Source organism: Schistocerca serialis, chromosome 3 (genome assembly GCF_023864345.2).
Source record: "Schistocerca serialis cubense isolate TAMUIC-IGC-003099 chromosome 3, iqSchSeri2.2, whole genome shotgun sequence".
Taxonomy (NCBI): domain Eukaryota; kingdom Metazoa; phylum Arthropoda; class Insecta; order Orthoptera; family Acrididae; genus Schistocerca; species Schistocerca serialis.
In genome coordinates this window covers 355383451-355398148 of record NC_064640.1, presented here as the reverse complement: position 1 = coordinate 355398148, position 14698 = coordinate 355383451, and the positions used below count along the sequence as shown (strand labels likewise).

At 39.2% G+C, this 14698-nt stretch overlaps 1 protein-coding gene across 1 annotated transcript in view; it reads right to left on the bottom strand.

The window, feature by feature from the left end:
• LOC126470830 (trithorax group protein osa-like) overlaps window positions 1-14698 on the bottom strand; it is a 62302-nt gene that overhangs the window by 30222 nt on the left and 17382 nt on the right. The window contains 3 exon segments of the mRNA XM_050098845.1: window positions 7447-7621; window positions 8698-8818; window positions 8909-9012. Of these exon segments, the coding sequence (XP_049954802.1) occupies window positions 7447-7621; window positions 8698-8818; window positions 8909-9012 (400 nt within the window).

Genomic DNA, 14698 nt, shown 5'->3' with positions numbered 1-14698 from the left:
GCATAAGAAGCACGAATTTCCCAAATTTAGTCCATACACTCATAGCAATTTTCCCTGTATTTTGTTGATGGTCACAGAAAATGCAAGTCACAACACAAACTACAAACATTTCAGTTTGAATGGCATGTCCATTAGAGAATCATTGGGATGTGTGGCAACAGTGCATCTTCTCCTGTAAATTTTCCACTTCAAACTGAAGCTTTGATGATATTGTTCAACATCTTTTTCACTGCAACCCTGGTGCTGTTGCAAAGTAGTGGTGGATTTATGTTCCACAGAAGAATGATAGGCATGCCACTTTTCAATGTTGAAATGTGTCGTGGAATGCCTGGCAAATCGAGTTGAATAATTAAGAGCTTTTTCTTGATTCATTACGGTATCAATGGACTCATATGTTGTCACTCTACCTGGTGTTTCATTTTAGATGCAGGAATTGATGGCACTGACATCATTGGTATTGTCTGTTAATGTAGCACTTGCATGAGCAACTAGTGATTTTTGTGACTCTGTGTGACATTTGGTAGAACTTAGTGAATCAGTTCATCTGTGGCTGCTGTGATTTTATAGAAGTTTGTTGACAATGCATAAAGTTGTGCAAATTCATCAATTGCTATTTAAACATTCTAGTATCCAACAACTGTTTTGCAAATGTCCAGCAGATGCTTCATGTCGTAATTGCACATGTTAATTGGTCTTCAGAAATCAATGTCTGTAAATGTTGTAATAAAACTGATGATTTGAGACATGAGTTAATGTCATCAATGGCTGTTTTACATGGGATAACTGGTGGATTTTCCAAAATTTAGTTCCTGGCAAGCATTGCACACTTGAAACACACACATACGTGACCAATTACTATTCCCAGTTTTTGGAAGGTTGTCGGGCCATGTAGACTAATTGACAGTAATTGCAAGTAACAGCATGCTGCATTGTCTGGTGAATGGTGTACTGATGGCCTAAGATGTCAATCAAACCTAAATTGGGATGTCTTGAAACTGCTTTGCACTGTTTGTATTGTTTAAACTTGTTTTCTGATGCATTCTGTGAATAACATGTCGGCACTTCAGATTACTGTCTTATGCATGTAACATCCTCACACATTGAAAAAAACACAGTTAACATTGTTGGCAAACATGACAATTCTCTTGCACATGCATTTTCCATTGTGAAGTACACACACTGTCAATTTTCAAGGTGCACTGTCAAATGAGTAACTATTTGACATTGTTCATGGATTGGAAATGATAAAATGCACCATACTATTTCATTCCTACTAATGTACCATTCCAGTTGATAGTGGTCGATTCCATTTATAGGTGCTGCTGCATTTACTGCTCCAAAAATTGCCATATCATTTCCTCCATTGAGATATTTGCAAATGTACTTTATCAGTTTCCCTGAATTGCAATACTCGACACTGATGAGTGCTTTGTATGTTTTTGAGAGTAATGGCGAGTACAGAAAAGCCCAACAATTACAGAGTTCAGCATCATTGTTTCATACTTTTTAAGTGATGGATTTGCAGCCATCTTCAGTGGAGTGTCGTGTTACAGTGGATATCCTTCAGTACCACTGGTAGTCAGTCTCAGCAAGTAATGCTCCTAGGTATCATCTCATTCATTTCCCATTAGATGTGCATGGAGAATGGTTGTTGAATAAGCCACATGGACCATAAATAACATTTTGGTGACAACTTCAAAGAAGTCCTGATCACTGGTGATACCTGCTGTTTCTGCAGAGATGACACTATCAACCTGACATTGAGAGATATTTTCTGTCAACTAAGGCAAAATGTTTACATGTGACAATTATATTTTGCCATTAAATGGAAAACAACCAACAGCATTTCTCTTCAAAACCGTGATGCTTGGAAATGAAATCCACTGAAGATTTCAATTTTTGTTTACAGCCTTGGAGAAATATAATGATGATCCAATGACAATTGACTAGTTAACAAAAGTTCTTTTATTTTATCTTGTGTAGGATTTCATGTGCATGTGATTTAAAAAGATCTGTGTGGGCCTATGCACAAACATGCATTATTGCATCTTGTGCGTACCCATGCATATGCTGTGGACTACCTATAAATGTGGCCAGTAGTGTGACCATTTTGCTCAATTCACTGGGATTCACATTGCCATCTTTAACAACTGAAGCATATAAATGAAAGTACCCTTCACAATGCAACTTGGTTTCATGCAACTGATTTAGAGTTGTCATTAGGTTTGGATTTTCCCATACATACAGACAATTTCATCATTTTCACAAATCATCATCAAAATGGCACTGACTGTTTTCCTAGTTTGCTATAAATGTATGTATTAATTCAGAAGCCTCAAAGAGTATATGCAGGGTGATAATGATTGAAGTACCAGTTTCAAAACTCAGTAAAAACCTAACCAAATTTGTACAGATTATTATTGAACAAGGGGAAAATGTTATGAATAAAAAATTATGACTAGATGGGACTGAAAGTGGCAGAATAAGCAAAATAAAAGACACAGGGTAACAGCTGTTCCTAATTTTGAACCTGAGATGCTCGGCATGCATGTCTCAAAGCAGTATTGCATGATACTGGTAAAGCTCTTCTACAAGAACAGTGATGTGTGCCAGTTGGGCTGAGTTGGGTTGTTTGGGGGAGGAGACCAGACAGCGAGGTCTTCGGTCTCATTGGATTAGGGAAGGATGGGGAAGGAAGTCGGCCATGTCCTTTCAAAGGAAACATCCCGGCATTTGCCTGGAGCGATTTGGAGAAATCACAGAAAACCTAAATCTGGATGGCCAGATGCGGGATTTAACCATTGTCCTCCCAAATGAGAGTCCAGTGTGCTAGCCATTGTGCCATCTCGCTTGGTGTGTCAGCTGCTTTGCAGAAAGTTCCAGGTGCTGAAGGGTACAAAAGTAGGCATTGGTCCAATTTTTGCCAAGGTTCTGGAGAAAATTATTATAAAATTCAAAAAGACAGGATCTTCTGTAGTAAAGTGTGGCACAGGGAGAAAAACAACTGATCAAACATCAGTAGAAGTGACCACAGCATTGCAGGAGAGGTCACAAGGTGGTGTGTAAACATGCAGTCCATGGGGAATTGCCCAAACTTTGGACATGAATGTGAGCATGGTGAATAAATTTTTACAAAACATCCTGCATTGCTATCCACAATTTTACCAATCTTCAGGAGTTGCTTCATGCTGACTTACCAATAACAAAAACGTTTTCTCTAGTGTTCTTACTTGCACGAAAGTGGACAATGAATGGCCATAGAACATTCTGCACACAGACAAAACCCATTTCCAACTACAAGGACATGAAAATACACAGAATTGCAGAATATGGTCGACAGGAAATCTGCTCACACATCCGTTACTGCTTCAATCTGCAACAGTAACTGCATGGTGCAGGTTGATAATATAAAGACCATATTTTCTGAGGAGATGGGTCCTGCAGGGCCTGTTACCTGTGCCATCACAGTTAAACACTGAATGCAAGGTGGTGCTCCTCTGCATATTGCACAGTCAGTGATGAAGATGCTGCAGAGGCACTTTGGAAATGCTAGAATTATCAGCTGTCATTTCCCTACAGCCTGGATGTTCAGATAATTTGATCTTTATCTATGTGACTTCTGTCTGTGGGGTAACCTGAAAGATAGTGTTTAGTGCTCTGATAACAAACACAACTGATATGAATGCACACATTGAGCACCACATTCTGAACGTGAACCATGAGACACTCCAATCTGTTGTGCAACATGCCATTTTTAGATTTCAACTTGTGGCAGGAAACGGTGGACAGCAAATTGAACACATCTTGTGCCAGTCTTAAGACATGCTTTTTATGCCATTTCTTGGCCTTGTGAAAACTAAAACCAGATGTCGTTGTTTCTTTTTATGCAGTTTCTGGTCTCTGGACAGTTAAAAACCAATTTTTCCCATCCGACGTAGTACAACCATGTCACAGTGGATGGGCTTTGCTAACTTAAAGTACCACAACTATTGAATGCCAAACTTCTGCCATCATTACATAGTATGGTTGGTTTCATATGCAACTAACATCATGGCTGTCATATTGCGATTCATCTTTTGTTAGTAGCCAAAATCACTTACATTATGATGCTTAAGGTGCTGCCTAGTGGTAAAATTTTCAACCCCCCCCCAAAAAAAATAACGTTTCCCCCTTCTTCAATAATGTTTTATTGATATAAGATGTCATTCTGAGCAATGGTTCATTTTTTTTTTTTTTTTTTTTTAAATTTACATCATTTCGAAAATGGAATTCAAATGGTAATTACCCTGCACTTTACAGTGGCTCCCTGTTCTGAGATACACCTATCAAGATTACTGCTCAGAGGCAAAAACAAAGGCAAGAGTTTAACATTAACTATGTGGGATTACAGTACACAATTATCCATTTGCAATGAGATGACATACCAACAAAGGATAGAAGTCCTCTAATTTCTGTATACATTACATGTCAACAGATAAAATGTATTTCTCTGAAAATTTCTGGACAGCAAAGATGCAAGAGATAAGGTTTTACAGCTTTGTAGCAAGAAAGGGAATAAATAATATAACAGCAATTACCATGTTTTGATTAACTTTAGAACATATCTTAAAATTCAGTATCAGAGAAATCATTCAGATCAGTGGTAACACTGTCTACAGAACTTTCTTCTGACTGTGCAAATTTTCAGTGTGGTGTAAGCCTTTCACTTGAACACATCTCCCACAGTTACAAGATCAATCACTTCCTGGAGCAAACTCTGCACATTTTAAATTCATTCCGCATGTGTAATTTCTGGATGTAACCTCTTCTTGCACTCACCTCATCATGATAAAGATTGAATTTGTTGGAAAGGAGTATTAATTTTGCACATTTCTTCAGTTAGTTGTATCTTGCAAAGCACTTATTGACAATTTGTTCATAGTCTCATCTATTTCAATCACACTTCAATAATAAATACAAATAACAATATACATTTATTGTCTAAGTGCAACTGAAATAACAAAGACTGCAAAAATGTCTGTTTCCTTTCATGGCAAACACTTGTAAACTACTACTGTCTTTCAAATCTTACCAAATGTGACTGTCGTTACGTCAGGTCTTCAACACACACAAAATTTTTGATCCAACATTGGATTCTTCTTTGGATTGTAAGCCTTATCAACACACTTTATGTATTTTAATCCCAAAAATTTTACAATTCTGTCTATCAAATGAAGGCCCCCTGTGAAATCATTTCATGCATTTAAGACATTAAGACATATGCCACTTGTGGCTTATAGGATATGGACAACAATCACACAATTCTAAAAAAGCGAGATCAAAAACGTTTTTTTTCTAGAAATTGTGCAAATTATGAACACAAGTTTTCTTTCCTTAATATACTTGAAACTTCTTGGCAGTTTAGAGCCATACACTAAACCAGGACTTGAACCGTCACCTTTTGTGGCCAAGTGTTCTAGCAACTGAACTACTTGAACATGAATCACGATCGGCCCTCAAAGCTTCACTTCTGGCAGTACCTGATAATATCCTTATTCTGAGACAAAGTTCCATATCAATCATACGTTTCCATTCAGTATACTTCTGCACATATTCTATATAGTATCTAAGGTGAAAAGGCACATGCTTTTGCTGTGGCAATCTGCTGTCTGGTCACGATTTCTTCTCCTCTGGGACTCTCTTTAAAATTGCATGAAATTCTTAAATACCTCGTATGTGATCCTTTCATTTTCCTCTGTGCGTACTAGAATTTAGTAGCATTAGCTAACAAACATGAGCAAGGAAGTACTCAAGAGGAATCTACATTCTCCTTGCCAATTATTTAATCCAGTGACTACATAAGTGACTCAAAGTCACAACACAGTTTGAAAGCCATACTAACAGCAACTGAATGAATCAAGCATAGTATTACTAAATAATACATGTCAGTGATAGGTATCACCTGAGTAACTGTTGTTTTTTATGGTGCTGCCTGAATGACAGCCATGTCATAATTGACACTGTGTTAACTGTATGCATTTACTGCCATGGACTGAATTCTAATTGGCATTGGCAATTACAGAAGAAGAAAGTACAAGGGTTGGGGGAACTGACATTCTCCTGGCGACTGCCACAACTGTTGTATCCCAGAATATGTAGTCATAACTTATCTTGTGGAGAGGAATGGTCCTGGTCCTGGTGGTGGTGGTGGTGGTATTTTCAATCCACGTCTGCAATGTAATGCTTGTCACATTTTTATTTCTAGTGGGAGTCAATAGAAAATTCATGTTGCGGCACCATAAATAAAATACTTTTTTTAACCTTTGTTACATGGTTCATGTCAGTCAGTCTGAACTCTCATGCAAAATTCATTTATGCCATCTGCACACTAGTTCTCTACCTCTCCCCCCCCCCCCCCCCCCTTCCCCCATACAGAAATAAAAGAACATCAAACAATACTGTAGAGCAGTAAACAGAGACAGCTCCTTTGATTGCTCTTCATATTACGGTTGTTACATTACAGTTTGAATGTTGTAAGCAAAAATTTGTAGTGGAGAAAAAACAATGCAACAATTACTTTACTTCACACAGACTGGGTATACAGACTTAAATACCAATTAGTGAAGAAAAACAAATACAAAATGCATGGAGTTAAAACATCATTACTCAATACAACAACAACAGCTCAACATACTAAAAAAATTTCAAAAAAGTGCAAAGAAATAAATCTATGGGAAGAAACAGTAGATGGTAAAATATAAGCAGCATCTTACAGCAACAATTCAAATTTTGATTATGTGAAATATTTTAACATCAACTTTTCCTCAGCATAGACCAAACAGTGCAGACAATATTCCATTTGTTGGTAATTCTATGTAAGCCACTTACCACAGCTTAAATGTGTTGTGGTGGAGTTCACATTTTTCATTCCCCTGCGAAAATGGCAGAGGAACAGAGCACAAATAGTACACTTGTAATCCTCCGGTGAGAATGACTACACCACTGCACAGGAGCTTGCACAAGATTCATTCATTAATATTACACATTACCTGCAGTTTCTTTCTCCAAACATAAACATTTTCCAGGAAGAACCACTCTGGCTGTTCTCCAGAGTAATAAATAAACACAAACAAAAATATCTGACTTTTCTCTCCTCCAAATATGGGGCAATTTTATTACCATTCTATCCCCCCCCCCCCCTCCCTCACTATTGTTTCACGACTGCTGCCTCACTACACTGTCCTCTCATATACTTCGTTGTTTCCAACTAAGGGATGTTTACCTTTCAGAGATCTGTGGTACTTCTCTTTTCTATTATTCTGAAGCAAAAATTAGTCACAAATGCATGTCAGTGAACAATACAGAACAATACATATCCTGACAACACATTACAAGAAGTCAATATCAGATCACTCCATGATAAAATACATGCTCATGGGTTTATATACTGAGGAACTCGAAGCCAACCTTTCAGCCTTAGAAGCGTAGGGAGGATACATAGGCCGAGCAGGTGGATATGAGCTGCTGGGAGAGTACTGCTGATTGAATTCCTGCCCCATATTCGTTGGTTGTCCACGACTATGGGGATACTGATCCGGATACTGAGAGTACCCGGACTGGCCTTGATAGCCTTGCTGAATTCCTGCAAAAATTAACCAGAGTACCATTCCAAAACTGTACTATATTTGTAGTAAATTGTAATCAGTGTAATTTGGATATTCTATATATTGCAAATTAAAAGAATTACTGAGATGAGCAACTTACTGAATATCAATAACAAACAATGCAACAATTACTTTACTTCACACAGACTGGGTATACAGACTTAAAGACAAAATAGTGAAGAAAAACAAATACAAAATGCATGGATTTAAAACATCATTACTCAATACAACAACAACAGCTCAACATATTAAAAAATTTTCAAAAAAGTGCAAAGAAATAAATCTATGGGAAGAAACAGTACAAAAAGAGGTAAACCAGCAAGCAAGCAACAACACTGGACAGAATCACACAGAAACCATTCTACAGTTAGCCACCCATTCCCTCCCATGTTTTAGGAAACAACACAATTCCCTTTATGAATTTTTGCCACTCAAGCTAACATATATAAGCAAATTAACAAGGAAATTAGTTTTCTTAGAAGACTAAAGTGTCAGTTCATGCTGACGTGTGAAATGGAAAAAAAAGTAATAAACAGAAAGCAAAAGGAAAACTCACACTGAAGCATGCGATCAAGAACATCTAGGGAGGGTTACCTTGGGGACGAGAGGGGCCTCCAGAAGGGCAGTAAGGATTGGGCCTCTGCCCAGTCGCCACGTTGTCAAAAGGGTTGGAAACGCTAATGTTATCCCCCGCACCTTGCATCGGCACCCCCACACCTAGCACAATAAGCAACTGCTGTCACAAATTCCCCCAAAAGGTTGCAGTCAAAATCAAGTTATGAGTTTTACAGATAAAAGCAGAGAAGGAAGATCAAACTTAAAAGTATGTTTTCTCATGGCCTCCATAGCTACTAACAAAGCAAATTATAAACACAAAAATGCAAAGCAATCTCTTACATTATACTATATTTTACAAATTAAGCTCAAAATGAGGCACAGATGTAATACAAAATAAAGTATCAATAAATGCCTACCCATGAGGAGCACTTTACTTTCAGATTATGATAACCCTATCTCTCTCCCCCTTCAATGGCACCAAAGAGTGGTCACACACCTAAAATAACAAATATAAAAGCAACAATTCCTGCGAGAACTTGCTGGTCTACCTCAGCAGGGGAGAAATATTTATCCAGCAATCTGAAGCAGATATCTACATGTGACATAGTATTTTGATACTGAGTTTATAAAAAATGAAGATTGTGCATTACGAATTTATCAGAATTTCAGATTTTTGCCTCTGGAAATTGTACAAAAGCAGTGCAAACTGGACTCCTCAGAAGATATGGGAAATATTCTCTTAACTGTAATATCAAAATATTTTCTCCACTTGAACCAGCTGCTGGAAATGAATCCTGTGAATTTGATGAGCCTGTAATTGAAAGAAGCCTTTATCACACACAAATGCTTCAACAAGTGAAGTACAATAGTCGAAATCTGAATCAGTAATTGCTCCAAGTATTCACAAACTACAGAAGTGTCAAATTGCTTTTTATAACAATCTGCTTAATAGTCTCTCAAAAAGATTTCATATTACAGTAAAGTATTACCTTTTCTCAGCAAGGAACAGAAAAAAAAAACTGTGTGTAAATTATAGGAACATACATTCAGTCAGTATGTGAAAATGTCGAAGGTGTTATACAGGGAAGTACATTTTTCAGAAATTTCACACCAAATCATTAGCACAGCAAAATAACTAACAATGTTTTGTCTTGGAATTATCACTGATTCATGCACATGCACATAGAGACCTGTTAACAAGTCAAAGAGGACAATTAAATTAACCATCAACATGAACTTGCTGAAAAAAGGGGAGGTGTTGAGGAGCAGATGGGGAAAGGATTCAGCTGTGGCCTTGTTTAAGGAGCTTAGGGAAAGAAGACAATGGTAACTCAAACAGCACTAAATCAAGAAGTTTGGATTGTAGACTTGAATATCAGCAGCCCCAACATAAAGTGGGTCCAATGTATGAATCTTATCACTCAGTGCTAACAAAGATTCACGATGATCAGCATTAGTATATATACAAGGAGAGGGGAAAGGGGCTACATCGCGGGTACTGCTGCATATTTAGCAGTCACAGTGGACACAAAATTCTACAAGACATTCAGACCAGGACCTGCATATTAAGATGTTCATCAAATACTGGGACTGTCTGCACGTGCTGAGCTATTGAATAAAAATCAGTTTGTTATGTGGCAGGAATTGCTCCACTATACAAAAGCTGTTCTTTTCCATTCTGTTTGGAATTATAATTCTGGAGGGAACTTTATAACATATTTGGAGCAATGCTGTACAAGGGCTTACTGAAAAGTACGCCTGCAATGATTTTTTAAATAAAATTAATGTTGTTACCATTCTACACTTTTATTCTTTGTGTCTACATATTTGCAACCCTCTGCCACTAGAGGGCTCCGAATTGTAGTGTACAGCATGGCAGTATGTAATGTAACTGTGTGCCACTAGAGGGCTCCAGATTGTAGTGTACAGCATGGCAGTATGTAATGTAACTATGTCGGTGTGTGAGAAACTGAATGCTGTAATCGATTTTTGAATTTGAAGAGTTCGTCCAACCTCTTCTTTAGCATGACAATGCCAAATCACACACGAGCACAGTGAAATCTGCTGTAATCCGATGCTTAGGGAGATCACTGTCGGTCGATCATCCTCCCCACAGTTCTGACTTGGTCCCATCTAACTTTAATCTTTTTCCAAAACTAGAAGAACACCACCAAGGCCTTCAATTTCATGCTGATGAATCATTGCAAGTAGAGGAATAATATCTCTATTATTAACTGTTATTCCATTCTAAAACAATGTGTGGAAAAAACCAACAACTATACCTTTCCGTGCAAGCTCTGATTTCCCTTACTTTATTATGATGATCATTTCTCCCTATGTAGGTCAGTGTCAACAAAACATTTTCACATTCAGAGGAGAAAGTTGGTGATTGAAATTTCGTGAGAAGTTACTGTGACTGTGAAAAACACCTTTGTTTTAATGAAGTCCACCCCAATCCTGTATGATGTCCATGACTCTCTCCCATATTTCTCGATACTACAAAATTTGCTGCCCTTCTTTGAACTTTCTCAATGTGCTCCATTAATCGAACCATGTAACGGTCCAACGCCGTGCAGCAGTACTTCAGAAGAGGATGGACAAATGCAGTGCAGGCAGTCTCTTTACTAGATCTGCTGCATCTTCTAAGTTTTCTGCCAATAAAACACAGCCTTTGGTTTGTCTTCCCCACAACATTTCCTATGTATTTTCTTCCAATTTAAGTTGTTCGTTATTGTAATTCTTAGGTATTTAGTTCAATTATGGCCTTTAGAGCTAACTGACTTATAGTGTAACCGAAGTTTCATGGATTCCTTTTAACACTTATATGGATGATCTCTCACTTTTTTCTTGTCAAGTGCTGCATACTTAAAAATGATTTAATTACATAATTGATAATGGCACTGGCAGATGATGAAAATGATGTCATGAAGAGAATGTGGCACATCTTTATGTTACATTAGCATACTGGGGAAAAAATTAGTCACCCCCCAAAACAGTACAATGCTAATACTGCACAACATTTCTAGCTTTCACAATCACTCCAGTTTTGCAAGGAAGAGAACCTGTAAGTTTCTTCAGGTGTGACATACCTAACTGAAGCCACTCAGTTATGGTTAAATCCTGTATAGCTACCAAAATGTGGGGAGGCTGACTGTCATTTCACCCATTATTCCAAACCTTCCCACACAGTTTCTATGGGATTACCATCAGATGATTTAGTACACCAACTGAAATGCAGTAAGGCCCCAAGTCTTCATCAAACCAAGCACATATGCGTGAAACCCAGTGAACACAACTGTTATTGTGTTGAAAGAGGGGAGTGTCCACAGCATTCTCATCATGGCTATGAGGAAAGGGTGACATTTAGTCACTCACAGTGTTGAAATCAACATCCCAGCTCATGTTCACAGTAACCCGAATGGGGGATTCCAAGTAATGGTACGAAAAAATACCACCAAAACATCACAGAACTACCTCTTGCCTCCACACACTGCCTCATCAGGGTGTCACTGCTCCCAATGCCTTGCACTGTATAAAAGAGGTCAAATCGCAACTCGACAGACCACACTACTCACCTCCATCCTGCTTATGTCCAGTTTGTGTGTGTTGTCCGCCCCATTAGCTGAATGGTCAGTGCATTGGATTGCCACACACAGGGGCCCGGGTTCGATTCCCGACTGGGGCAGAAGATTTTCTCCCCTCAGTGACTGGGTGTTGTGCTGTCATCATCATTTCATCCCCATTCTCAACACGAAGGTCGCCCAATGTTGCGTCACACTCAATAAGACCTGCACTTGGCGGCAGAACTTCCCAACTGGGAACTCCTGGCCACTGACACCATACGATCATTTCCATTTTTGTGTGTGTTTGGTCCACTGAAGAAGTGCAGCTTTATGTACCGCTCTGAGCAATGGCCTCTCATGAGTTACACAATTCCAAACGTTCTTTGCACACACTTCCCTTCATATAGTTTTCTTTGAAACTGATTGAGATGGACCACCACTCACCCACGGCACCAAGCCATGTTAAATTTGAAACCTATCATCATTGAAAAGGCACAACACTCACCTCTGGACCCTGTATGTTAAGAGCTTTTTATGACCACTGTTCTTACACTGTGTTACATCACTGTGAGTGATAAACCTGTCAATGAACCACTCTGCCAATGATTAAAACCAACTTTCCGTATGCTATCATTGAACGTTATGAATACTGACCTACTTTCAACTCTGCTAAATTACTGCACAATCAATCTCTCAATTTTCTTTAAAATCTTTATAGATTTACTATCACATCAGAAGTAACTAAAATAACAGAATAATGAAGGGAAGCATATGGTTTATCTTGTCATTTCACAAGAGTTTGCAGAATGCGTTATTTGTAGAGAAAGAATGAGACAAGCAATGCCTACATAAGTCAAATGCATCAACTGATACTAACTTCCAAAATGTATCATCAATCGTTTACTGGTACACACATCAAAAAAAGTTTTGCATCACCCCGGTTCCCAGAACTCCTGAAGACAGATGGTGAATGGGGATATTGTATCATAGACACAGTCCCCTTGACTGTTCAGAGATGCCACTAAACACGCCCAAAGATGTAAACAACCATGCATGGACACCACCTATTAGATGGAGGGTGTCCGGCAGCTGATCAATTCCAGTCATCCAACCAGGACGGAGGTACACAGCTCAAGTTTTCTGTAGTTCAACCATGCCTAAATGGCCAATACCGTGATTCGATCACATCTGCATTGTTACTTTATGCCAGGAAGGGCTCTCAACAAGAGAAGTGTCCAGGAGTCAAAGAGTGAACCAAAGCGATGTTGTTCGAACATGGAGGGGATACAGAGAGACAGGAACTGTTGATGACACGCCACGCACAGGCCGCACAAGGGCTACTACTGCAGTGGATGACTGCTGCCTATGGAATATGGCTCAGAGGAACCATGACAGTAAGTCCACCATGATGCACAAAGCTTTTCGTGCAGCCACAAGACGTCATGTTATGACTCAAACAGTGTGCAACTTCACTCCTGACGTCCATGGCGAGGCCCATCTTTGCAACCACAACACCATGCAGTGCGGTACAGATGGGCCCAACAACATGCCGAATGGACCTCTCAGGATTGGTATCACGTTCTCTTCACCCATGAGTGTCACATATGCCTTCAATCAGACAATCATCGGCAACATGTTTGGAGGCAACCGGTCAGGCTGAACACCTTAGACACACTGTCCAGCGAGTGCTGCAATGTGGAGGTTCCGTGACGTTTTGGGATGGCATTATGTGGGGCCAACGTACGTCGCTGGTGGTCATGGAAGGGGCCGTAACGACTGTACAATACGTGAATGCCATCCTCCCACCAATATTGCAACCATATCGGCAGCATATTGGCGAGGCATTCGTCTTCATGGATGACAATTCACGCCCCCTTGTCATCTTGTGAATGACTTCCTTCAGAATAACAACATCACTCGACAACAGTTGCCAGAATTTTCTCCAGACATGAACCCTATCGAACATACCTGGGACAGATTGAAAAGGGCTGTTTCTGGACAACGTGACCCACCAACCGCTCTGAGGGATCTACGCTGAATCGCCATTGAGGACTGGGACAATCTGGACCAACAGTGCCTTGCTGAACTTGTGGACAATATGCCATGATGAATACAGGTATGCATCATTGCAAGAGGATGTGCTACTGCATATTAGAGGTACCGGTGTATACAGCAATCTGGACCACCACCTCTGAAGGTCGCACTGTATGTTGGTACAACACGCAATGTGTGGTTTTCATGAGCAATAAAAAAAGGTGGAAATGATGTTTATGTTGATATCTATTCCAATTTTCTATACAGGTTCCAGAACCGAGGTGATGTAAAACTTTTTTTGATTTGTGTATTTTGAGATTGGGGCAAAAAATAAAATATCCATTTCACTTTAAACACAAGAATAACGAAATTATGTTTGTGGGACAAAATTTCTGTTTATTATAATCCCCCCCCCCCCCCACCACCACCACCACACACACACACACAACCTCTTTCTCAGCTCTCATACGACAATGACTGTGTAGATGTGTTAAACATAAAACTACATTCTCTGTGCCATTTAGTAGAGCACATGGAATGATAATTTAGTCTGTGTACACTATTTAGCTTGTCGATATGTCTCAAAGAGTCACTTCAAAAGTAAACTGTGTGCACTTTATCATCTTAGGGCAAGGCAGGATGTCTAAGTGGGAAGATGCCCACCCGCTAACATACATCACAGTAATGTCATATGTACATCTGTCACGAGACAGGAGAGAGAGAGATATGCCTTGTAGTTGTCATTGACAGTTAACAGTTCTAGCTAATGTGTCTAACATATACATTATGGCTCATATACAGGGTGAGTCACTAACTATTGCCACCTAAAATAACTCCAAAAGTATGATAGAAGCCGAAAAGTTTGTGGGACAAAAGTTGCATGGGAAAAACAGGGACCAT